This window comes from Malaclemys terrapin, chromosome 3 (genome assembly GCF_027887155.1).
Source record: "Malaclemys terrapin pileata isolate rMalTer1 chromosome 3, rMalTer1.hap1, whole genome shotgun sequence".
Lineage (NCBI taxonomy): Eukaryota > Metazoa > Chordata > Testudines > Emydidae > Malaclemys > Malaclemys terrapin.
In genome coordinates, this window is record NC_071507.1 from 76,950,020 (window position 1) to 76,976,971 (window position 26,952).

General features: G+C 41.4%; 1 protein-coding gene across 4 annotated transcripts; it reads left to right on the forward strand.

Moving 5' to 3' along the window:
- The first annotated feature begins 1,530 nt into the window (after nt 1-1,530).
- Nucleotides 1,531-26,054, forward strand: RBM34 (RNA binding motif protein 34). 4 transcript variants are annotated; one of them, XM_054021293.1, is made up of 11 exons: nt 1,531-1,702; nt 6,709-6,880; nt 11,560-11,699; nt 12,866-13,097; nt 15,014-15,073; nt 15,681-15,724; nt 16,627-16,710; nt 16,974-17,037; nt 17,125-17,167; nt 24,702-24,820; nt 25,713-26,054. In XM_054021293.1, exons 1-11 carry the CDS (start codon nt 1,650-1,652, stop codon nt 25,983-25,985), a joined length of 1,284 nt encoding a protein of 427 aa, XP_053877268.1. In that variant the 5' UTR covers nt 1,531-1,649; the 3' UTR covers nt 25,986-26,054. The 4 variants fall into 4 exon arrangements, 3 of the variants coding, with proteins under 3 accessions (XP_053877268.1, XP_053877266.1, XP_053877267.1); XR_008444231.1 differs by having other exon boundaries at nt 1,550-1,702; nt 16,679-16,710; nt 25,713-25,802; XM_054021291.1 differs by lacking the exon at nt 24,702-24,820 and having other exon boundaries at nt 1,550-1,702; nt 16,679-16,710.
- Nucleotides 26,055-26,952: the final 898 nt, after the last annotated feature.

The following is a 26,952-nucleotide window of genomic DNA, read 5'->3' on the forward strand; positions in this document are numbered from 1 at the left end:
AGAAGGTCATCCCTATATTACCCTCAAGCCCATGGGGAAATTGTACAGTTTAACAGAAGTTTGAAAGAGAATTTGCAAACAGCTAAACTGGAAGAGCGATTGTGGATACCCTTCACTACTGATTTCTTGCAAGCATATCGGGCTATATGCCACAACGCAAAGATCACCCGCAGAGTTACTGCATGGGAAACAAATGAATACTAAACTGAACATTGCTGGATTGTTAAAGGCACGACCTAATGCCCCAAATGAGGATGTGAGAAAAACAGTTGAACAGAACCAAGCAAAGTCTAAGGCTTTCACAGACAAGCGGCGGGGTGCTAAGGAACCAAAGTTTGAGTGTGGTTCCTTTGTTAGAATACGAAAACCTGGAATCTTACACAAAGGGGACCATAAATTCACAGCCCCTCTTAAACTTATAGAGAAGAAGGGACCTTACACCTATTGACTTTCTGATGGGCGCGTATGGAATGCGTCTTATCTTGCACCTGCCTATGCACCAAGAGGAGATTATGCTAACACCCAGTCTGCATTGGATGACTTCACCGTAGAAGCAACACATTGCACTGGAACCGCTGCTTGAGAGATTGCCTGTCAGACTCAGATGACTACCTGCCTGGACTAGAGACTATGTTATGTAGTATCTACAGTGTTTTCAATGTAATATTTCTGCCAATAGTATAGTGTCTTGTTTCATATTTGTGCCTGTGGTTAGAACAACATTTATTTTAATTTGGAAAGTTTCTTAAGAGACAAGGGAATGTGGTGTTTAGCTGCTGCATGTGCGTATTAGAACTGGGAGCACTGGCTGTTGGGAGTCTGAAAGGACAGGAAATAGGAAGGAGGGGGAGGAGTTGAAGAGGCTGAGCTAGAGCTCTGGAGGGTGCAACAGCAGCAGCTTGGTAAAGAGGTTTCCACTGTAAAAATAAAGTCCTGTTGAAGCTTGTTAGTCCCTTCCCTGGTTGATACAACACCCGGCTCTCCCGCAGGCTGCTCTAACGGACAGACCCACGCGTACCCTGCGCCCTCTCATCCGCTGCTGTGGTGCTGCACGGGCCGGGCGCTGCGCTGTCCAGAGACAGGGAGTGAGAGGCGGGTCTCCCCGCCGTGTGTCTCTGCTCAAGCGAACGGCCCCCGACGGGTGAGGCGGGGACCCTGCTCTGGTCAGGGCAGCCCACGGACGCGGCAACGCTTCCCACGGGCAGGGGCACGAGCCCCGTGCGCTGCGGAGTGCCAGGCACCCTCCGGGCAGGTGGCCTCCACTCCCCGCGGCAAGGGGGCCGCTGGCGCAGCAGCCCTGACAGCGCCGTACGAAGGCATTGGGCGGGCAGACTGGGGCACCAGGGGCTCGGAGCAGAAACATCCCGGGCCGGGGTCTGAGCTTTGGGGGGCGGTGCCCATGTAGGCGCGCGGCTCCACCCCCGGGGCGGGACCTTTGGGAAGCCTGTTGGCTCACGCCCATAACAGCCTCGCTTTCGCTCTCCGCGCGGGGCGCTTGAGCCTCACCCAGAGCCGCCAGGAGCGGCAACGCCGGAAGTGACGTGATATCGAGGGGCTGGGACTGGTCGTGCGCTCCGCTCTGCTGCTCGCTTGTCGCGGCGCTTCCCGAAGCGAGGTCGGGCTACACTGAGCTCCCCCCGCCCACCCAGATGAAAACTTCTAAAGCAGCGAAAGCGCCAAGGCCCGCGCCGCGCGGAGCAGGGTAAGAGCGCGCGGCACCCGCCCCTTCTCAACCGTCGCCCCCGCCCCGCGCGTGCGCTCCGGGTCCGAGGCCGCGGCAAAGCAGCTAGGGGGGAGCGAGCTGGAAAGGCCGGTGCTCGCCGCGGGAGCGGGGATCCCGGTGCCCCCAGTCCCGCCCAGCCTCGCCTGTGGGTGCTGGAGGAAGGGGCCCGCCCTTTGTCTGCTGCCTCCTGCCCGGTAGCGGGGTGAGGGGATGGCGCGTCACCCCTCCCAGGCCTGGGGAGGAGAAGTCCAAGGACCCGCGCGCTGCTCATACCCGGGGGGGGGATCCCGCCTGCAGGGGGCGTCCCGCGTTGGCACGAGGAGCGGGCACCGCGCCGCAGCGTGCCCGGAGTGACACGGCTTCGTCCTGCGTTTGTCATACAGGTCTTGATCACGTCAAAAGCACACAGATGGTCCCTGCAAAGCCCCGGGCTCCCTTTCATGCCCCCCCCCCCCGTATTGTGCAGGGTGCTGTCACTCAGTAAGTCTCAAAGCCCCACTGTAATTTTGCACAACTGAAAATTTAAATAGATCTGGAAAAAAATAAAACACCTGACAGTAAACGTGTCAAATTATTAGGGTGACCAGACAGCAAGTGTGAAAAATTGGGATGGGAGTGGGGGGTAATAGGAGCCTATATAAGAAAAAGACCCAAAAATCGGGACATCTAGTCACCCTACCAATTATGTACAGGAAAAAAAATCAAATTCTGCTAAGTCTAACTATAGTATATGACTTCAACTGTCATCTAAAGATATAATCTGCTAGCTGTGTATAGAGAGATAGTAAGCACAAAGAAAAGATGAGCCTTGGAAAATTGTACAATATAGCCTACATACTCTACAAGAATGCAGAGTTGACTTTAAAGTGCTTTTACAGCCACCTGATTGTGGGGCTACCCAGGTGTCAGTCTTGTTTCATGCCCTTGCTGCAAGTTAGAACTGATCTTAGATTGTTCTCTTGTAGCAGTTGCCAATGGGACATTGCTGCTGCCAGGGATCCTCCGGCCATGTTCCCTGTGCTAGAGAGGCCAAGAGGAGGGTGGTTAGGAGCCTCTACTGCATCTCTATGGCACCCAAGGTTTTCCATTGTAAAGGGCCATTATCAAGTAACTAAATCCACTGGATTTAGGGAGCTCTGTGCTACAAGATAAACTCTAGTGTGGATTGACTCCTTAGTATTTGCATGTTGTAGCTAATATGGGTCCCAGGATATGAGAGAAACAAGGTGGGTGAGGTAGACGAGCTCTGCTAAGTTTGAAGGCTTGTCTCTCACCAACATAACAAAAACCTTATCCACTCTGACACGTTAGTGGACATTTGTAGCTATACCCATGAGAACATAACAAAAGGACTATTGGTCAGTCTCAGTATGGCCATTCATCTTGCCCAAGATCCTGGCTTCCAACAGTGGCTGATGCCAGATGCCAGGGTGACTAGAACAGGGCTATCATTGAGTGATCCATCTAATGTTGTTCAATTGACCTGCTGGCAGTCAGAGGTTTAGGGGATTGCATCCCTGACCATCTTGGCTAATAGCCATTGATGAATCTATCTGCCATGAATTTTTCTAATTCTTTTTTTAAATACAGTTATACTTTTGGCCTTGGCAACATCCCCTAGCAACCAGTTCCACAGATGCATTGTGTGAAGTACTTCCTTATGTTTGTTTTAAGTCTGTTGTTTTCATTAGATGACTTCTGGTTTTTGTATTGTGTGAAGAGAGGTAAATAACACTTTCCTATTGGCTTTCTGTACACCATTCATGATTTTATAGACCTCTGTCATATCCCCCCTTAGTCATCTCATTTCTAAGATAAACAAACATTTTAGTCTCTCCTCATATGGAAGTTGTTCCATACCTCTAATAATGTTTGTTGACCTTCTCTGTACTTTTTCCAGTTCTTTTTATCTATTTTGAGATAGAATAATCAGAACTACAAATAGTCTTCAAGATTTGGGATTTATACAGTGGCTTTATGATATTTTCTGTCTTATTATCTATCCCTTTTCTAATGGTTCTGAATTCTGTTAGTATTTTTGGCTGCCACCGCACATTGTCTGAAACCATGGCCTCAATTATCCATCTTAACTCCAGGATCTCTGTGTTAAGTGGTAACAGCTAATTTAGACTCCATCATTTTGTATGTATAGTTGGGATTATGTTTTCCAATGAGCATTACTTTGCATTTATCAGCATTGAATTTCATCTGCCATTTTGTTGCCTAGTCACCCAGTTTAGTGAGATCCCCTTGTAATTCTTTGCAGTCAGCTTTGGACTTGACTACTTGGAGTAATTTTGTATTGTCTGCAAACTTTGCCACCTCACTGTTCACCCTCTTTTCCAGATCATTTATGAATGTGTTGAACAGCACGGGGGACCCCACTATTTACCTCCCTTCACTGAAAACTGACTACTTATTTCTATCCTTTGTTTCCTATTTTTTTAACCAGTTACTGATCCATGAAAGGACCTTCCCTCTTATTCCATGGCTGCTTGCTTTGCTTAACAGGCTTTGGTGAGGGACCTAGTCAAAGCTTTCTGAAAGTAAACTTTATCCATTGGATCACCCTTGTCCACATGTTTGTTGACTCCCTCAAAGAATTCTAATAGATTGGTGAGGCATGATTTCCCTTTACAAAAGCTGTGTTGACTTTTCCCCAACATATTGTGTTTATCTATGTGTGTGATAATTCTGTTCTTTACTATCCAGTAGTTTCAGACAAGTTGCCTGGTACTGAAGTTAGGCTTACCAGCCTGTAATTGCCAGGATTACCTTGGGAGGTTTTTTTGAAAATTGGTGTTACATTAGCCATTCTCCAGTCATCTGGTACAGAGGCTGATTTAAGCGATAGGTTGCATATCACAGTTAGTAGTTCTGCAGTGTCATATTTGAGTTCCTTTAGAATTCTGGTAAATACTGTCTGGTCCTGGTGACTTATTACTGATTAATTTATGAATTTGTTTCAAAACCTCCTCTACTGACACATCAATCTGGGACAGTGTGAAGGGTTGGATCACAGAAACCCCCTTGGGGCTGTCAGCTGATGTGCCAAGGCTACTTCTGCCACTGCTTTCCCTGTCAGCTTGTGACTCCAGAGCCCTGCCTGGATGTGCCAGACACGCTTGTTGGCCCCAAACACAGACCCAGGTCTGAACCACGTCCCACAAACTGCATGCTTAACTGAAAGCAGCTTAAGAGTTCCTGCCCAACTCCCAATGGGGTCCAAACCCGAAATAAATCCGTTTTATGCTGTATAAAGCGTATACAGGGTAAACTCATAAATTGTTCACCCTCTATAACACTGATAGACATGCACAGCTGTTTGCCACTCCCCCCACCCCGGTATCAATGCATACTCTGGGTTAAATAATAAGTAAACCGTGATTTTATTAAATACAGAAAGTAGGATTTAAGTGGTTCCAAGTAGTAACAGACTGAACAAAGTGAATTACCAAGTAAAATAAAATAAAACACGCAAGTCTATGCCTAATACAGTAAGAAAACTGAATACAGATAAAACCTCACCCTCAGAGGTGTAGACTCCTCTCCTTCTAGTCTGGGTCCTGCAATCACTCATACCCCCTGTGGTTACTGTCCTTTGTTCCAGTTTCTTTTAGGTATCCTTTGGGATGGAGCTGCTATCTCTTGAGCCAGCTGAAGACAAAATGGATGGGTCTCCCAAGGGTTTAAATAGACTTTCTCTTGTGGGTGGATATCCCTCCTTTCCCCTGTGTAGAATACCAGCTACAAGATGAAGTTTTAGAGTCACATGGTCAAGTCACATGTCCATGCATGACTCAGAACTTACAGGTAGCAGCCATGTTTCTCATGCTACCTTGAACGTCCTCATGTAGACTTCTTATGTGGATTGGAGCCTTCCAAGATCCATTGTCTGTTAGGTGCTTCTTGATTGGGCACTTAACTTTGCAAATTCCTTTCTAAAGAAGCTGACCAAATGCCTTACTAAGGCTATTTAAAATCAAACAAGTATACAGCCAATATTCATAACTTCGAATACACTAATGACACATGCATACAAATAGGATGAATATATTCAGTAGATCATAACCTTTACATAGATTTGTTACATGGCATATATAGCATAAAACATATTCCAGTTATGTCATATATACATTCATAAGCATATTGTCATCATAAAACATTATGGGTGCAACGTCATAGATAGTTCCTCAGATTTGTCTTCTAAAAAAGAATGGCTTAGGTATGGGAATCTCCCTCAGATCCTCTACAGTGAACACCAGTGCAAATAATTCATTTAGCTTCTCCGCAATGCCATTATCGTCTTTGAGTGCTCCTGTAGTGCCTTTATCCTTGATGGCCCCTCCGATTGTTTGGCAGGCTTCTTGTTTCTAATGCTATTTGCAAATACCTTTTAACTGAAAGGTTTATAGAAAAGTGAAGTATTGTTAATGCTTCCACTTCCTGTATTATTGATACATCCACGTATTTATGAACAGTTATGCCCACTCTGCTCCCCTGTCATAATGTCATTCAAGATATAGTTGCTTAGCTCTTAATTTTTTTCTTCAATTAATTTCCTCATCTACAAGATTGTTATTTATCTTAAGAAATTCAGCACTAAGTTTAATTTCTTTTACATTTTTGCTGCTTTTAACACACGGTCCAGTGTCTTTGAGATAACTGATGCTTTAATTTACAAAATAGTTTCCCTTAAACTTTTGAACAGTTGGAAAGTGTTTTAGCCACATGACTCCACTTAAAGTTATTGGCTATAGTGGTTATTTCCTCATGCAACGTTTTGAAAATTTACCTGTATTGTTTTAGGAAATGGTTAGAATTATAAGTGTGCAAGTGATTTCTTTTCCTGAAAATATTGGAGTTGGTTCTCTAAATCTGTTGCACTTCCTAAAACCTAAAGTTAGACTAGTATTGGCGACACTGAGCCCTTTAGCAGTATTGAACGACAGCAGATGAACAATTTCTTCTCCTTCTTTTAATAGCAATGAATGTGAGAGAAATGAAGCAGGTGCATCATCTGAAGACTATGTCATTGGACAAGTGGTCAACAGTTTGTTTCAAAATAAGTTCACAACATGCAGACCACACCCCCTGGCACATCTTTTTAATGCTTCTGAGTCTGAAACACAGCCAGTGTTTGTTGCTGTGCCAAGAGTAAGTAACTTTTTTATATATATATTGTTACTTCATTGTAAATTAATGACCCTTCTCATAAGAAATGGTTTTGGTTTTGCCTTTAGACCAGGCAGATTCTATTGAAAACTTCTTGGAATGCTGGGATCTAACTTGCAGTTTTCAAGTGTCTGACTAGTGCTCCTCGTCTGATGAAGACAGTGAATATAAATAAAATCCATATATCAGAAAACTAACTTGTCTGACAGTTGAAGGAGGTAGTGGCAGCTTTCCATATATATCTTCTGTTCCCACAGGGGAAGCAAGGTTTTACAGCCATATAAATAGGAAGAAAGCAAAGAAAGAAGAAGTGGAACCGCTGAATACTATAGCTGGAGTGGAGATTAAGGATAATCTAGGCATGGCACAATATCTAAACGAATATTTTGCATCGGTGTTCAATGAGGCCAATGAAGGGATTAGGAATAATAGCAGCGTGACAGAGGGGGATACAGGAGGGGGGGATTACCGTATCCGAGGTAGAAACCAAACTTGAACACCTTAATGGGACTAAGTCGGGCGGACTGGATGATCTGCATCCGAGAATATTGAAGGAATTGGCGCGAGAAATAGCAGGCCCCTTAGCGATAATTTTTAATGAATCTGTAAACTCAGGGGTTGTTCCATTAGACTGGAGAATAGCTAATGTGGTTCCTATTTTCAAGAGAGGGGAAAAAAAGTGACCCGGGTAACTACAGGCCTGTTAGTTTAACATCTGTAGTGTGCAAGGTCCTGGAGAAAATTCTGAAGGAGAAAGTAGTTGAGGGCCTTGAGGTCAATGGCAATTGCGACAAATCACAACATGGTTTTACCAAAGGCAGATCGTGCCAAACCAATCTGATCTCCTTCTTCGAGAAAGTAACAGACTTATTAGATAGGGGAAATGCGGTGGACCTAATATACCTTGATTTCAGTAAAGCGTTTGATACTGTACCGCACGAGGAATTGCTGGTTAAACTGGAAAAGATGGGGATCGATATGAAAATCCAGAGGTGGATAAGGAACTGGTTAATGGGGAGACTGCAGCGGGTCGTATTGAAGGGTGAACTGTCAGGTTGGAGGGAGGTCACCAGTGGAGTTCCTCAAGGTTCGGTTTTGGGACCCATTTTATTTAATCTATTTATTACTGACCTCGGAACCAATTGTAGGAGTGGGCTGATAAAGTTTGCGGATGACACAAAGCTGGGAGGTATTGCCAATTCGGAGGAGGATAGGAATATTCTGCAGGGAGACTTGAATGACCTTGTGAATTGGAGTATCAGAAATAGGATGAAATTTAATAGTGAAAAGTGTAAGGTGATGCATTTAGGGATGACTAACAACAATTTTAGTTACAAGCTGGGGCCGCATTGGTTAGAAGTAACGGAGGAGGAGAAAGACCTCGGGGTCCTTGTAGACCGCAGGATGACTATGAGTCGACAATGTGACGTGGCGGTGAAAAAAGCCAATGCGGTCTTGGGATGCATTAGGCGAGGTATATCTAGTAGGGATAAGGAGGTGCTGCTTCCGTTGTACAAGGCGCTGGTGAGACCTCATTTGGAGTACTGTGTGCAGTTCTGGTCTCCCATGTTTAAAAAAGATGAACTCAAACTGGAACGGGTACAGAGAAGGGCCACTAGGATGATCAGAGGAATGGAAAACCTGTCGTATGAAAAGAGACTAGAGGAGCTCGGGTTGTTTAGCCTGACCAAACGAAGGCTGAGGGGGGATATGATTGCTCTCTTTAAATATATCAGAGGGATAAATACCAGGGAGGGAGAGGAATTATTCCAGCTCAGTACTAATGTGGACACGAGAACGAATGGATATAAACTGGCCGTGGGGAAGTTTAGGCTTGTAATTAGACGAAGGTTTCTGACCGTCAGAGGGGTGAAATATTGGAACAGCCTTCCGAGGGAAACGGTGGGGGCGAAGGACCTGTCTGGTTTTAAGATTAAGCTAGATAAGTTTATGGAGGGAATGGTTTAATGGGATAACATGATTTTAGTCAAAGGAACAGCGTGCCATGGCAGGTAAATAGTATAATGGCTAATGAGCGTCAGGCTGGAGAATCTTGCCTACGTGCTCGGGGTTTTACTGATCGCCATATTTGGGGTCGGGAAGGAATTTTCCTCCAGGGTAGATTGGCAGAGACCCTGGAGGTTTTTCACCTTCCTCCGCAGCATGGGGCAGGGGTCGCTAGCAGGAGGATTCTCTGCTAATTGAAGTCTCTAAGCCACAGGATTTGGGGACCAACAGCAGAGTCAAGGGAAAGGGTAGGGACGGCTTTGTGGCCTGCATCATGCGGGAGGTCAGACCAGATGATCATAATGGTCCCTTCTGACCTTAAAGTCTATGACTAATAATGTCTTCTTCATCTTGAGTCCCAAAATAAAAACAAACAAAACAGTACACATAAATGGGTAGAGGGAACAAATATTTTAAACATATAGATATAATAGTGATGAAGCACTCCTTACAGGTCCTTTGTCAGTTCATTAAAGACCAGCAAGTGCCCTTAGCTTCACGGAGTTAACTATATCTGATTATTAGATTAATAAAAGACAATATGTTGGGCTTTTGTATTTAAAACTAGCTAAAGGCCTGGCATATGATGGAGTGTAACTAATACACTGTTGTGGTTATTCTGCATGCCATCATATTTCCTCATTTCATCATCCTGAATGTTAATATGTTTGGCCAGTGCAGGGGTAGTTGTGGTATCTTACTGTTTCCTCATTAATTATTTACAAGCTGTTATAGAACTTGTATAGAAGATCAAATTTTATTTTATTTCCACAAAAAGAAGAAAATGGAATGAAAGAATTACAGAAAACTACTTGCTAAACAGCAATTTCTGCCCTTAATAGCATTGTAAGACAACTCGCATTCAGATGACTTGTAGAAAGTAAGCAAACTGGCTTCTGGTTTGTTGTCAGATGATCATCAGGTGAGTGATTTGAAAAACCTTTGACTCTTTTTTGATATCTATGCATTATGAGCTTTTGATTGGTGTATGATACATCCAGATTGTTGTCCATTGAAAAATTTTCCCTACTGAATCAAATCATTAAGGTTTAGAAGTTATATTAGACGTACTGTCAATGCACAATATGATCAGTTTTGCTTGTTTTCAGATCCTTTCTTAATTTAGCATTTGCTACATATCTTCAGTTTCAGTTGAATTTGAAAATAGTTATGCAATAAATAGCAGTTAAGTAATTTTTAAACGTTTTAGTTTATTTTTAAAAAAAAAAATGGGAGATGACAAATTCATAGGAAAAACTTTTGTCAACTTTTTAAAAGGAAAATGAACATAAAATATAAAAATTAAAATAGTTGGCAGCATTTAATTAATCAGAGGAGGTAAGAATCCTGCTTACATATACAGTGCAAGAAATTATAATGGCTATGTTCATTTCTTCCAGTGTTTTTACCCCAAAACCAAGATGGTTTATAAACTTTATGGGTTCTCCAATCCAATTGTAAGCTAATGTATAATCTAACCTTTGCAGTAATATTGGCACTATTACTACATCTAGATTGAATTGTCACAGAAACAACAATACTTTATCTACCAAGCTGTAGAAGTGATGCCATTTTTACTTTTGTCTGCTCATGCATGTATTACAGAGACTGAGTGATGACAGTTTAATGACTTTGCTTTATCTTAAGATGGGAGTAATGTCTTTATTTCTGACATGGACTTTTTTTTTCTTTAAAACAATCATTCGGGGAATAATATGTGGATGCACAGCACATTAACATTCTTCCATGTTTGCCAGTATTATTTTTATTTATGATCCTATGCAAATTGAGAAAAATCAGTTAACATTGCAGACTTGTTGAACAAAAAGGCTTTTTAAAATACCTACGTCAGCTTCATCAGAACTGTTTAAGCGGTTTTGTGACAGACTTGGGCCAACATAGCACTTTTCTTCTCTTGTCTCCAAGGAGCATGAGATACAGTTTCTCAGTGATCTCTTATCCATGAATCTGCCCTGATTTATACTTTACAGTATGTAAAGGAAGGATTTGGCCCCAAGAAAAGTGTGGGTCACATCATACTCTTACAAACTGAGCCTGACCCTTCATGAAATCACTGTCTCCAGTGGTCTGGGGTGTGGGAGTTTGAGAGATCACTTTCAAACCTCATCTTGAGTATCTGTCAGAACTATCTGTCTGTGCCACCGAAATGGCCAACTTAGAAATGATCTACCAGAAGTTCATGAAAACTTCTAAAAGTTTACTTAAATTTTATCTTGATTGAATAGTTTTGATCTTCACCTTTTTCTTGCTGGTAAAAACAGTTGTACTAAAGAGACCTTTGTACTCTAGAGGGTACTCTTGTTCTGAATTAATCTCTGTGCTGCAAGACTGCAGGCATTTTTATTTAAATTTAAGAACCCTTGATTACATCAACATTTTGGATGTCCTCCAAGACTTCAGTTAAAATAAAATAAAATAAAAACGAAGATTCTTCTGTGTACTTAAGTATTTCGTTATTGAATATACTTGGATGTCATATAAAATATTCTGTCGGTGTTGATCACGTGGTAGAAAACATTGAAATTGCTTTTCAGCGTGTCATATAAAATGAAGCTATGTAATAGCTTTTCTGTTTTGTAACAGGTCATATATTAAAGAAATAAACTTTTATACACCATACAATTTTTTTTAAGGCGAATAAGAAACGAAAGCATACAGAAGTGGAAAGGGCAACAGAAGATCAGAGCTCATCTACTAAACGAGAACCTCCTATAAAACTGAAGAAAGCCAAAAAGAACAAATTGTCTATAGCAGAGAAAAGGTTGGCAAACAGGTACGTGAACACATTTTTAAAATATGATGCAGCTTAGCCTCACATAGATAGGTCAAAATCTTGCTGTTATAGTTACATCAGAGAATAAAAGGCTTATTTGTTCTGTTTTACTATTTCTAATCTTGACTTTAAAGGGACTATGGATAATTTCATACAGACTGTCCCAATAGGGAATAAAATCCCTCACCCTTTGCGAGTTAAGGACAGAGACTGTCTGGAACATTAATCCCCTACCCTGAGAGACATAGACTAAGGTGTCCTCTTGCAGGAGGTGTGTTCCCTAAGGTTACAGTCTGCATTATACAAGAAAGAAACCTAAATCCCAAAGAGGAGATGTGCTGGTAGATGAGCAGCCTGTCTGTGACTTTCTTCTCTTAGCAATCCCATTACCCAAGAGGCAAGTTTGCTGTTAGAGCAACCCTCTGTTATGTTGTCTATTCCCTTAGAAATGTATGTGTGAGCGAGGTACTACCATTCCAGTGATGAAAAAGTTATTCTTTGTATTAGCCTGTTGACAATGAAATTCGCTCAGTTCCAGCATTTGGAAATAAGGTTACCACTGTGTATGCTCTCTGATACATCTGTTGCATCTTTAACTGACAGCCTCCATATCCAAATCTGCAGTCTTACATTTGCTGTTTCTGCTTACGTCATCCATAACATTTGAGAGGCTGCTTTTAAAACTGAATAGGTGTCAGTTATTGTTCACATAACTTTTTTGGCATCTGTCTTGGATAGACCGAGATCTAGTAGCATGTAGACAGAGAACTTCCCCAACAGATTGTGTGTGCCTTGAATGTTAGAAAGACAACAACTCACTTTTAGTCTTAATTTAGGTAAAATAATTGAATTGCTTTTAAAATTTTAATCTGCATCAGATTGATTTACTTTTGCTATCTACTCAGTCACACCTATCAAATGGCAATAATGACCACTCAATACACCGGTAAATAAGTCCTTTCAGTGTTATGGTCAGGATTTTTACTTAATGTATATAACATTTCAATCCTTCCATTAAAAATGGAAGTTGTCTTGTCATTGCACCTGTACAATTTAATTTATAAATACAATTTAAGAACAATTACAATGAAGAACTTCCCTTTTGTGACTGAAAAAAATTAAAGCTTTTCATAACAATCTGGTTGTGTTTTTCACTTGTGCCAAAGAGAGTGTGCATTGGAACAGGCAGATGAAAAAGAGGAAGAAAAAGGGATCAAGGTCAAACAGAAGCTAAAAAATAGAGCATCTCAAGCTGTCACCAAAAGCCTGGCTAGTTCAGCTAATGAAATTGATGTAAAACAGTGCAAGAAGAAAAGTCAAATTAACGAAGCTGAGGAGATGCTAAAGAATCAGAGAACTGTGTTTGTTGGGAATTTACCTATCAGCTGTACTGTACAGGTAAGTGAATAGTTTTCTGTGGGCTAAAGGGAGCCACAGCAGGTCTTGGTTTAAAGGTACTCTCTCAACTTGAAAAGGACAGTTGTCTGAAAACTGACACTTATGACTGAGAGATGCTAGAGAGAAAATATCTTCATGTACTTTGTGCATTTGGCACCACTTTGTATATAATTACCCTGCTTCCCTGTATAGTTAATGAATTTCTCCCTTGCTGAAAAAATCCTTATAAATGTTAATGAGGATCAGAAAGACCTACAGTTTTTGTAAGGAAACATTAAAATCAGAGCATATCATTTACAGGATGCTTTATCAGAAACTAGACATTTAAAACAATTAGTCATTTTCAGAAAAACTTCAAATTGACGGTGTCTTTTTAATAAATGAATGGTCTTGGTGATACTTTTACACTAGTTACTGAGGGGCAAATTCTGTCCTTAGGTGCATATAAATGGCTTCCTTTGAAGACTTTGTGATTGGTGAGCCTGCATCTAAGGGTAAAATTTGATCCTTAATTGTTCAAGTCTAATAAGGGAATAGTCCCAAAATAACTCTGGCAAGATAGAAAATTTAAACTTTACTCTTCATATTCAATCTAGAAAGTAGAGTCTAAGCTAATTCCAGAGATAAGTGGGTTATATTAAAAACTACAGCTACTAGTTAGATATGAGTTTTGGCTTGCCCATGATTGTACAAGTGCCCCTCAATTAACCAAATGGTCATTTTCTGGACCATAGATACTTCTCTTACAGAAAAGACTTAAAAGAAGAATATATATCTGCATTTTCCTATATATAGTTATATTGTATACTCACTGGTTGTCTAGTTTTTTTCCTAAATATACAATCTTCCACTGTTACTTCTAACAAATTGTGGATATTTTAAATTGATACATGTTTTGCTTCTTTACCACCAGTACCACAGAAATAGGGGAAATTAGGATTAAATAGGTTACTCTATTACAGGGGTCGGCAACCTTTCAGAAGTGGTGTGCCGAGTCTTCATTTATTCACTCTAATTTAAGGTTTTGCGTGCCAGTAATACATTTTAATGTTTTTAGAAGGTCTCTTCCTATAAGTCTATAATATATAACTAAACTATTGTTGTATATAAAGTAAATAAGGTTTATTTATATATATATAAATACAACATAGTGCAGGGGTAGGCAACCTATGGCACACGTGCCGAAGGTGGCACGTGAGCTGATTTTCAGTGGCACTCCACTGCCTGGGTCCTGGCCACTGGGCCGGGGAGCTCTGCATTTTAATTTAATTTTAAATGAAGCTTCTTAAACATTTTAAAAACCTTATTTACTTTACATACAACAATAGTTTAGTTATATATTATAGACTTATAGGAAGAGACCTTCTAAAAACATTAAAATGTATTACTGGCACGCAAAACCTTAAATTAGAGTGAATATATAAAAAAAATTAAAAAGGCGCCTAAGGCGCAGGGCCCGATTCCAGGGAATTGGGCGAATCAGCCTAAAGCCGGCCCTGGCCGAGAGAAGCTAAATTCAGACCAGCTTCTTTTTCTTTCATCAGCTGGAGTCTGCAGAGAATTTGGAACCCAAGGAATAATTTTGATGGTTAAAGAAAATAAATAAGGATCATACTCGTACAATCTTATAGATGTTTCTTGTATTTAAACATCCAGAGTGCTGAATTCAGTTTTTGCACTCAGTATTTTTCTTGCTTTTGATAGAGCAAAAGCACTACAAGATATTTTGACCTTTTTCCTTATCTATCTTATAGTAGTAATTCATAGAAATTATAGGGTTGGAAGGGATGTTGTAATGGTCACCTAATTCCTCCTACCTTATATGAGTGAAATAAAAATGCTTTCTTATTCAGCAATAATAATTCATGTTACTGGGTTGAAAAAATGAACTGAAAAGACATGCAATTTCTGTTTAGATGCTGAAGTCATTTTTTAAAGAATATGGACAGATAGAATCAATTCGATTCCGTTCTTTGGTATGTTCTTTCCTCTTACATTATATGATAAAAGTAGTTGTGTAATCTTAAAGGATAGCATTCATAAATCTTATATCTTTTAGTTCACTAGCCATATTTCTTGACTTAGAAATGCTTAACTTGAGCCTTTTGAGAGCAGCGACTGGCTTCTGCGGTAGACCTTGCTGTCAACACAAATTGTTCTTCGGATAATAACACTTGATTACATTGTAACCACGTTCTCTTTGGGAGAAAAATGTCTGAAATATTGTTGCTTGTTTTGCTAAAGATAATCTTTGATTGAAGTACCATAACACAGATTTAGAGGCCATTTTACAGAGCTAACAATTTCATTGTAAATCAATGCTGTGTATAAATTAAAATCACCATGCTAGAATGCAAAAAACATAAACTAACCCAACTGATTTTCATTCTTTATCATTTTAATGTCTTCCTTGGAATTTCCCCTAATTGCTGTTTGAATAATTTTACCTGATAGAGCAGCTATATTATTTTGGGTGGAAATACCTGTTGAACTTTCCTCTACCTTAGTTTTCAAGCACAAATATTTGAAATATATTCATAAGCACAGTCAGGCATTTCAGCTAATGCTTTTTTTGTTTTGAAGGTTCCAGCGGAGGATACTTTATCCAAAAAGTTAGCAGCCATAAAGTAGGTTTTCCTTTGAGTTTCAGATTTTATTGCTAAAGGGGAAACAAATTTTTTTAACCTTTTTTTTATGTTATATGTACACACACACACTTACACTTGGTCATGATTGTTTCCTTCCTATCTTTTATTTTATGTGGTTTTATCTTTAAAAATAATTTTAATCAACTCTGTGTGTATATAAAATAGACAAAGTGGGTGAGGTAGTATCTTTTATTGAAACAACTTCTGTTGGTGTGAGACACAAACTTTCAAGCCATACAGAGCTCTTCTTCAGGTCTGGGAAAGGAACTCCCAGTGTCACAGCAAAATGCAAGGTGGAACAGATTGTTTAGTGTAAGTCGTTAGCACATATTGTAAGGGACCGTTCACATTCAAGGTAGAGTGACCTGTTAATAACTCTGCAGTCATAGGACAAAAAAGAAGGGCTATTGGGTTACAGATTGTTGTAATAAACCACAAACTCAGTATAAAATAGGCATTCCATGATTTCTGTGATAAAAATTTCTTAAATTCCTACAAGTAGTTTTACTGCTGTAGATAATCACTTGCCACTACACAAGTTTTTCTCTTTACTAAAGACCAGATCCTGCGAGGTACTAAGAATTTCCAACTCTCGGGGATTTCATTAGGGGTTGAGGATGCCAAGCAAGTTGCAGAAACTGGCTCTGAAAAATGACTGTTAAGGGGTGGGGGGGTGTTAAAGGTCCTTTGGCTACTGTGGTAGATATTGCTATTTGGGGCACCATCCCCAGGCTAATTGTATATTTAAGAGAACTGAAGTCATTACCTTAAATTACATCAAGGCTTGCATGATATGTGCATAGGACCATGGAGTTGGAGGGTGCGGGGGGAGAACCATAAGAATTGCTTAAGTAGGATAAACTTTCTGTCTTTCTCTTCAGGCATAAGATCCATCCTAATATGAAATATATTAATGCTTATGTGGTTTTTAAGGAAGAAGGTGCTGCCACTAAAGCTCTTAAAAGGTATGTTTCATTTTTGTTCCTCATTAATAGCATTATATTTTGTGAGAATGGATTTACAGGATGCCAGATTACAAGTATGAATTGTTTAGTTTATTGTCTGACTCAAAATAAAAGCACTTTTGTTTAACTTTTTTTTAAACTGCCTTTGTTAAGAATGTTATATTTGAAACCAGTGATAGGTTGTAAACCAAACATTTTAGTCATTTATTGACCGTTTCTGTTTGCGTACTAAGAGCTTTCCTTTTTCTCTTGTGCTACAATAGAAATGGAACTCAGATTGCCAATGGATTTCACATCAGAGTTGACCTTGCTTCAAAAGCCACTTCTGTAAGTAATATACATGATTTCAGAAGAACTTTTCTGTATTTGCCTATAACCTAGTAGCTTATTGTTGTTTTTCTTGTTGTTTTTTAGCATGACAATAAGAGGTCTATATTTGTGGGAAATCTCTCATATGGTAAGTTTAAATGGATGTTCACATTCAGTCAATATTCCATAATTTTATTTTTTCAGTAAATGTAAAATAATTGACACTTAAGTTGATAGTAATACTTCCTTACTTGTTAAGATTTAGGGTAATATATATAAATACCTAAATATTAAAAAAACTTAACTGTGAAATGGCAAAATTATTGGTGGTTATAAATTTCTAGCAATGTAAATACATTGTTTTTCACCTTCTTTTTTGAGTAACATCCTTGTGGGTGTTCCATTTAAGGTGCACATGCACCTTTTGTATCTTTGATCAGGGATTTTTGGTAGCAGTACCCGTCTGGTCCGCATGTGCACCCTAGCTATCCTCATGCTCTGTATTGAGAGTATATAGGGCTGTGATGGACAAACCACCCTCAGTTCCTTCTCAACCACCTTGGCCTCAGACATAGTGTCTAGTGGTGCCTGTTTATTTAGCTAGCTACCTAGTTTGTACTTTATAGTGTAGTTAATCTTTAGTTTAATTAATACTAATAGATTAGATTTAACAGTTTGTTTTTTTTGGGGGGGGGGGGTGTCTGAGAGGCTTCTAGTTTCTTCCTGTGCCCTCTCTTTCCTGGAGGAACTCTCCTTCCCCTTTTTCCATGGGGCATGCCTAAATCCCCAGGGTTTAAGTATTGCCTCACTTGCCAGTTAGTGACAGCCTAACTGTATCAACTGCTTGGGGGTACTCACGTGCCGTGTAAGTGCAAAATCAGCTCAGGATTGTAGACTTCCAGGAAAGACAGAGAGAGAACTTGGATTTCTCATGATGGAATGCCCCTGTGAGCTGCATCAGACCCAGGCTCAGATACCCTCCCTCTACACCAGCCTTCAAGTGACTACAGCATCCCAACGACCTCTGCAGCTGAATCACCTTCCAGATCTTCACAAGAGAGCTCTACAGGTGGTAGTGCCAAATCATCTGCCAAGAGGAGCTCCAAATCTCCTCAGAAAGAAGATGGCCCTAAGAGACTTGCTGTAGACGAGACCTCCGGCCTCACAAAGGGTTCAAGTGGCCTCCGAACCCAGGGTCCCTCTACATCTAAACCCTTCAGTACAGCTAAACCACAAGGGTACTGAAGCATACCTTGATACCATCTAAGCATGATCCAGATGCTAGGGACTCTAGAGACTCTGCACCAAGGAAGACAGTACTGACTGCAACCTCTACTTCCTCATTGCTGACTGATGGATCTGGGTACCACAGTCAACTGGTACCAGCCATAGGCTCCGACTTCTACTGGTGCCGGTGGGTGCTTGACCCCCCCTCTGGCCCCGGCCCCACTCCACCCCTGCCCCACCCTCTCCCACTCCCATTCCAACCCCTTCCCCAAAGTCCCCTCCCCAACTCCGCCCCCTCCCTGCCCCTATTCTGACTCCTTCCCCAAATCCCCGCCCCAGCCCCGCCTCCTCCCCTGAGTGTGCCATGTTCCTGCTCCTCCCCCCTCCCTCCTGGAGCTTGCTACAGCTGTTTGGCGGTGACAAACGCTGGGAGATAGGCAGAGGAGCAGAGACGCAATGCGCTCAGGGGAGGAGGAGGTGAGGTGGGGTGGGGTAGGGAGCTTGGCTGCTGGTGGGTGCAGAGCACCCACTAATTTTTCCCCATGGGCGCACCAGCTCCAGAGCACCCATGGAGTCAGCACCTATGGTACCAGCGCAGTCTGCACCACCCTCGGTACTGCAGGTTTCCACTGCTGAGACTCATCAAGTTTCTACACAGATCCACCTGGTACTGCAGGAATTCAGATTCTCCAGAGACCTATTAGTCTCCAGTGAACCTGTCTCTCCATTGTTGAGTGCCGGAAGACTCTCCCAGTAGCACAGCCTACTTTATCCCCAGTAACAAATCACTCATCGGAACCAACTGATTTCCTGGTGTCCATGGGAATGGACAGACAACCTACTACCCCACCATTGTCTCCCCCTCTCTTCTCCCACCTCCACATCACCCCTGCGGACTGTGGAGACAACAGTTCTTCTGACTGACAAATTTCTATCCAAGGTTCCTTCTGTGATCAGTCCAGGCCTGACTCTCTTGGAACCTTCTCTTCAAGGGACCCTTCAGACACAGACAGCCTCGAGCTGTTCCACATCCCTTTTGGTATGACCAACCTTGGGTGCCTCATCCCTTTATTTATGACCCTCCCTAATAGCCATATTGGATCCTTGGGTAGCCTACCATCAACATTTCTCCAGAGCACCTAGCTCTCAAATTGAGGATCAGAAAGAGCACTCTTCTGTCCCTCCCCTCACATCAATCCCCACCACAGGAGGAGGAGTTTGAAGAGCAAGCAAAAAGAACTGATACAGAGACTATCCCTCAAACGGATATTTCTTCGTACTTCCCAGATGAAGCAGTTATGCCCTCCTTTCCCCCTGGTCACCCACAGATGATTTCAAGCAATTTCAAGATTTGATGAAGAGAGTCACTGACATTCTCCATATCCCCTTGGAAGAAGTCCAAGAGACCCAGCATAGACACCTGGGGATTCTTCATACACCATCTTCCAATCAAGTAGCTTTGCCCATAAAGGAGGTATTGCTGGAGCCTGCCAACATAATTTGGCAAACCCCAGCTTCTGCACCTCCAATTTCAAAGAGATCAAATAAAAAGTACTACTTTCCCACTGGGGGCTCAGAGTTTTTGGTTATGGTGGTGATTGGTTACTCAAAGGAAGCTCTTACACCCAAGTCAAGCTACTGTCAAAAAAGCTACAACTCTATTTGGCATGCTAGGATTTCAGCTCAGTACCAAGAAGTCCTCTCTCTTACCTGTTTAATGAATAGAGTTCATGCTTCAATGTGCAGCGCTTGCCTACCCGAGGACAGATTTCTTACTGTGACAGATTTGATTATGCAAGTCCACGTGAGCCCTCAGGTAACTGCCAGGTCTTGTTCGCAGCTCATCAATCACATGGCAGCATGCATCTTTGTCCCATTACATGCCTAGTTACATCTATGCTGCTTCCGGGTCTGGCTCAGAATGGTTTACTCTCCCAACAGACACAGTTTGAACAAGCTCTTCCCTATATGCTAGTCTCTCTCGATTGGTGGAAGAATCCAAGTAAAGTCTGCTTGGAAATCCTCTTTGCCCCTCTACCTCCCACCATCATCAGTTTTTGGTGCATGCCTTTTATGCCTTATCTGCAGGGCTCATCTTCAGGAACATACTATTGAGGGTAGGGGGACTGCCCAGGAATCTTCTCTCCATATAAACTTTCTGGAGCTCAGAGCTGTCAAGTATGCCTGCCAACACTTTCTTCCTATGATCAAAGGACAATCTGTACTAATAATGACAGACCACAGGGCCAGTATGTACTACATAAGTTGTCAGGGGCGAGCGAGACCCCTTCTCTTTGTGCAGAAACTATAGTTATGGAACTGGTGGACAGCCCACCGGATTTTCAAGCTGTTTGTTTACTTGGCCTCCAAAGCACCATAGCAGAAGATCTCAGCAGAAACTACTTTCAGAATCAAGTGAGAACACAATAACTCTATACTAGAACAGATATTTCTCATTTTGGGTTTCCCAGAAATAGATCTCTGCACACTTCCTGTTGGTGGTAGTGGCAAAAAGTTTTGCTCAAGAGGAGGTCAAGGTCACCATTCCTTGGAAGATGCCTTTCTCATGTTCTGGTCGAAGAACCTAATGTATGCCTATCTTCAGACGTCTCTCATCCTCAGAGTTTTAAACAAAATCAAGCAGGATGGAGTCAAGATCATCTTAATTGCACCAACTTGGCAGGGACAGGTATGGTTAGTATACCTAATTCGTCTCTGCTCTTACTATTCTATCAGTCTTGCATTAACACCCAACCTTTTCATTCAGGACTCAGGAAACATTTTTCACCCCAACTTGAACACTGTATGACTCAAGGCTTGTTACCTGGTTGGCTCCTGGGGATAGAACTCTCCTGTTCCAGAGAGGTTCAAGAGGTTCTGTTGAATAGTAGGAAAGAATAAACTAGAAAAAGTATCGGGGTAGTCGTGTTAGTCTGTATCTACAAAAACAACAAGGAGTCTGGTGGCACCTTAAAGACTAACACATGTATTTGGGCATAAGCTTTCGTGGGTAAAAACCTCACTTCTTCAGATGCATAGAGTGAAAGTTACAGATGCAGGCATTATATACTGACACATGGAGAACAGGGAGTTACTTCGCAAGTGGAGAACCAGTGTTGACAGGGCCAAATCAATCAGGGTGGATGTAGTCCACTCCCAATAATAGATGAGGAGGTGTCCATTCCAGGAGAGGAAAAGCTGCTTCTGTAATGAGCCAGCCACTCCCAGTCCCTATTCAAACCCAGATTAATGGTGTTAAATTTGCAAATTAATTTTAGTTCTGCTGTTTCTCGTTGAAGTCTGTTTCTGAAGTTTTTTTGTTCAATGATAGTGACTTTTAAATCTGTAATAGAATGACCAGGGAGATTGAAGTGTTCACTTACTGGCTTATGTATGTTACCATTCCTGATGTCCGGTTTGTGTCTATTTATTCTTTTGCGGAGGGACTGTCCGGTTTGGCCAGTGTACATGGCAGAGGGGCATTGCTGGCACATGATAGCCAGAAAAACTTACCTGCAGAAATGGAAGAGATGTTACACCTGTGTTCTACCGACTCTCCCCCTCTTGGAGATCCTAGAGCAAGTGCCTTTTTGATTTGAAGAAAGCAGGCCTTTCTCTGAGTTCTGTTAAGTTTGCCTACTGGACGTTGTGGCATTCCATTCTCCAGTGTTTGCTAACCCTTTGATGAACCTAGAAGTTGTAGGGTAATCTAACCTGTTTCCACACATCAGTGAGCCTACCCCAGCTGGGATTTGAACATAGTCCTTATTTCTCTGATGAAACCTCCATTTGAACCTTTGGCCACGGGTTCACTCTTACACTTAGCCGTGAAGATGGTTTTCTTGGTGGCTATCACCTCGGCTTGGAGAGATGGTGAGTTTTAGGGCTTTGATGGCTGACATTCTCCCCCCAAGTTTTCCTTAAACACAAGGTATCCATCCAACCACATTCCCCCTGGTTTTATGTAAGATCATCTTGGATTTTCATATCAGGCTGTTCATCTGCCAGTTTTTTCTCACACAGTTTCATTGGTCTAGGGAGGATGCCATCCTAAGTTCCCTCGAAGCTGCACAGCTGCCTATTAAGCCCCGAGCCCTCATACCTCCGCACCCCAACCCTCTGCCTCAGCCCTGAGCCCCCTCCCATGCTCTGAACTCCTTGGCCCCACCCCCACCAAATTAATTTTGTTATGTGCACCAATATGAAGGTGATGCGTCACACACCACTTCCATATTGGTGCACATAACAAAATTCATTCCGCACATGGCTGTAAAAAATTAGAGGGAACACTAATGCCATCCTTTACACCTTGGACATTAGGCAGGAGTTAGTAGTCTATTTGAACAGGACTAGATCCTTTTGGGCCTCTCCTCGATTATTTGTTTCTTTTGCAGACAGAATTAACGGAACACCTACGTCCACCCACAGATTTTTCCAAAAGGGTTGCTAGTTGTATGTTCTCCTGACATGAAACTGCTGATATCCTGTGTCCTCATAGGGTTATAGTGTGTTCCACCAGATCACAGTCCATCTTCGTTTCCATATTAAAGAATATTCCTATTGCAGAAATCTTCAGAGCTGCCACGTGGGCCTCAATCCACACATTCTCAGAGCCCTGTGCTCTAGTGCATGCATCCCAGGCAGATATTTTATTTGGGACTGCCAACCTCCAATCAATTTTATATCCTATTTCAAAGCACCCAGCTCCTCTACGGAGTATTGCTTGGGAGTCAGCTGAAGTGTAGCAACGATAGGGACGTTATTTGAAGAAGGAGAAGTTACTTACCTTGCACAGTAACTGGAGTTTTGAAATTTTTATCCTTATGGGTGCTCCACTACCTGCTCACCTTCTGCTCTGCTTTGGAGTCTCGTGTCTGTGGGACTTTGCAGTAGAGAACGAACCAAGGGTGGTTTGTCCGTTGCAGTCCTATGTGTCCTAAGTTCAGGGCACAAGGATGGCTATGGTGCTTCTGCAGACCGAACGGTGCACCTAAAGTGGGGCATCCATCAGGACAGACACCTTGAACTCAGTTACTGTAAATGGTAATTACCGTATATACTCGTTCATAAGCCGAATATTTTTGGTAAAAAAAGTGACGCATCAAAGAGCGGGGGTCGGCTTATAAATGGGTCTACACCAAAATTTGATGATTTTAAAATCTATAGAATCATTGAATTGAATATCTAATACATTTTCATTTTGTTTACCTGGAGCATCTGCAGACATGGAGCCCCTCAGCTCCCTGTGGCCATGGTTTGCTGCTCCAATTGGCTGGGAACGGCAAACCGCGGACACTGGGAGCTGAGGAGCTCCATGCCTGTAAACGCTTCAAGTAAACAAAACGTTCCAACCTGCCAGCAGCTTATCCTGAAGGGCTGGGAGCCAAAGTTTGCCAAACCTTGAACTATAGGGTCAGCTTATGAAAGGATCATACAGTTTTTGCTATTTTTACCTAACCATTTTGGGGGGTTTGCTTATAAACGAATAGGCTAGTAAACGATTATATACGGTAAGCTCTCCTTTAGTGCTGCTAAAACGTCATCATTTTCAGTTCTGATTGTTGAGTGAATTTTTTGACAAGTACAATCAAGTTATTTAGATCTAAAAATTGACCTGCCTTAAAATCTAGATTGCAAAAATTATGTTCTGGTAACTGTTTTAAAAGTTTGTTTAGTAAGACTTAGAAAAATATTTTTTCAGTTGCTTCTGCAGAAGAACCAGTTCAATTATTTCCAGAGCGCACTGACATTGGGCTTGAAGTCTTGTCTACATACACAAATTTTATATCCCTTGAAGTTTACCTGTATAGTTAAAGCAGTACAATTCCCACTAGTGTGAATGGATTTATACTAGCATAAACAGCTTAGAACAATATATCTTATTCCTCTACAGCAAGAAGAATAACCTGTACTAATTGAACTGCATCCACACTAGTGATTGTATAACTAACTATATCAATTCAAAAATCTCACACCTAACTGGCATCATTATACCAAGAGCATCTTCAGTCAAGTATATTATGTTTGTAAGAAGTGTCACATCAGGCCTATTATCATTTAGACTGATTATCCCTTAAGCACAAGTCAGAGCTATAGAAGGTGAAATAGCTGTTTCAGGTTTTAAAAAATACTAATTTTAGTTCCATTCAAACCACAGATGTAAATTGTTTGATAAACTGACATTTTAACCTAAGCTTTGTTTCTGCCTAATGATGTGTTCTATTGATTCTTAAAGCTTAATCTGCACTTTTCAAAGTAAATGTCCTAGTTTATGTATTCTCTGTTGTTAATGTATAGATAATTTCCTGTCAGATCAAATTTATTTGCCTAACTAAAGCATCTAAAATATGTGTATATGAATTTTAAACTATAGCATAGTTTTTGGTAATACTCCTAAAGCTGTGTCTATTTCATTAACATAACCCTAACCCCACAGTGACTCCTCTTGCTTGCAGAAATTGAAGATGATACTGTGCGAGAACACTTTTCTGAATGTGGAAATGTAGTAGCAGTGCGAATTGTGAGAGACAAAAACACTGGCATTGGCAAAGGGTTTGGCTATGTTCTGTTTGAGGTATGGAAAGATAATGTTTTGAGAGACCAGGAGTTCTCCAAATACTAAATGAAGATCTGCCTGAACCTTGTTATGTTTTTGACTTTTACACAGTAATGGTAGTATACACTGCACTCTACAGACAGGTAGGAAGACATGTCGCTTCTCTGAGCCATTTAATGTAAATTAAGCAGATACAACACAAACTAAGGGCTTGTCTATACTTACGCGCTGGTTCGGCGGCAGGCAATCGAACTTCTGGGTTTGATTTATCGTGTCTTGTCTGGATGCGATAAATCGAACCCAGAAGTGCTCCCCGTCGACTCCGGTAATCCTGCTTGGCGCGAGGAGTACGCGGAGTCGACAGGGGAGCCTGCCTGCCGCGTCTGGACTGCGATAAGTTCCAACTAAGGTACGTCGACTTCAGCTACGTTATTCACATAGCTGAAGTTGCGTACCTTAGTTCGAATTGGGGGGGTTAGTGTAGACCAGGCCAAAGTGTTGTGCCCAAGAGGAGTTGTGGACTACTGAGTTTTAAGGAGTGATTTGAAGGTGGAAAAGGGGAGGTCAGGACTGGGCCCTTGGTTGCCCTTGCATAGGGCCATCTCATGCTGTCAGATTTTTAAGTGGAACTCTGTCTCTTTCAATGGGAAGTTCTGTTTAATACTATCTTGGAATATAAGTGTCTGTGTTTTGGTGAATCAGGCTTTCAAAGCTAGTATTTGTCAGAGAGTAACTATGTATTGCATAGAGGTCTGCTCATGTTCCTGAACACAATACATATGCTCTATTATCCAGACTGATTTCTATTTTATAATTTTGCATAGGCAGAATGTATACAAAAGATTTCTGGTTTTATAGGTAATGTCTGTCCAATTGTTAACCTTCAAAACTAATGTGTTTGGTTTAATAGAATACAGATGCTGTACATCTTGCTCTGAAACTAAACAACTCTGAACTGAAGGGAAGAAAGCTTAGAGTGAAACGCTGCGTTGAGAAGGAGAAAAACAAGAAAAGTTCAGACAACGTAAAGAACTCTGGTCCAAAGCACAGATTTGGTACTTCATTAAAAAATACAAAAAAATATACCAACAATTCATTTGCTGGTGAAAAAGCAACCCCATTGAAAAAGAAAACAAAGAGACCAAAAAGTGTGACTAGAACAAAAGGTGGGAAACACAAATAATCTTGCCACATTGCTAATTTTGAAATTTGTAAAAATGTTTGTTTTTTAATAAACTCCAATGGAAAAGTGGTCTGTCAGTACTGTTTCTTACATATAAAGTTGTACAGTGGTGCCATGTGTGTGTTTTCACCTGCAGGGCCTGATGGCAATATAACTCACTGGAAGGACACTTGTGTCCATACCCCTTGACTGAAACAGTAAGAGGGTATAGGTTCCAGACACACTTTACTCTTCAGCTGCTTTCCTCTTTAGAGATTCTTCTTCCTTGGAGATGTCTGTGTGAAATTACTCATACAACAGCTATCTTAATACAAACAAGATGTATTATAAGCAGGAAAAATAAAAATATTTCCTTATCTTCCAGATTTACACTTCTTGTAAGTTAAGGTAGTCTCACTCACTTAGTTGGATGTGGGATAAAGAGAGATCTTGGGTATCTAAAAAGCAAGTTCCTGTTCTGATATTATCAGTCAAACCTTTTTCTGGCCAGAGGGAAGTATCTCGGCTGCTCAACTAGCACATCAGACCCCCAATCAAGGCTCGCCACCACAACCTTTCAAACCACTTATCTACAGTAGAACCTCAGAGTTGTGAACACCTTGGGAACAGAGTTATTTGTAACTCTGAACAAAACATTATGGTTGTTCTTTCAAAGATTCACAGCTGAACACTGATTTAATAAAGCTTTGAAACTTTACTATGCAGAAGAAAAATGCTGCTTTTCCCTTTATTTTTTTAGTAATTTACATTTAACACAGTACTGTACTGTATTTGCCTCCCCCCGCCCCCCTTTTGATTCTGCTGCTGCCTGATTCTGTACTCCAGTTCCAAATGAGGTGTGTGGTTGACTGGTCAGTTCGTAACTCTGGTGTTCATAACTCCGAAGTTCTGCTATATATGCATAACAGGGTTTTCAGAACTCCTTGTATTCTCTAACAGCCACTGATGTACAGTAGAACCTCAGAGT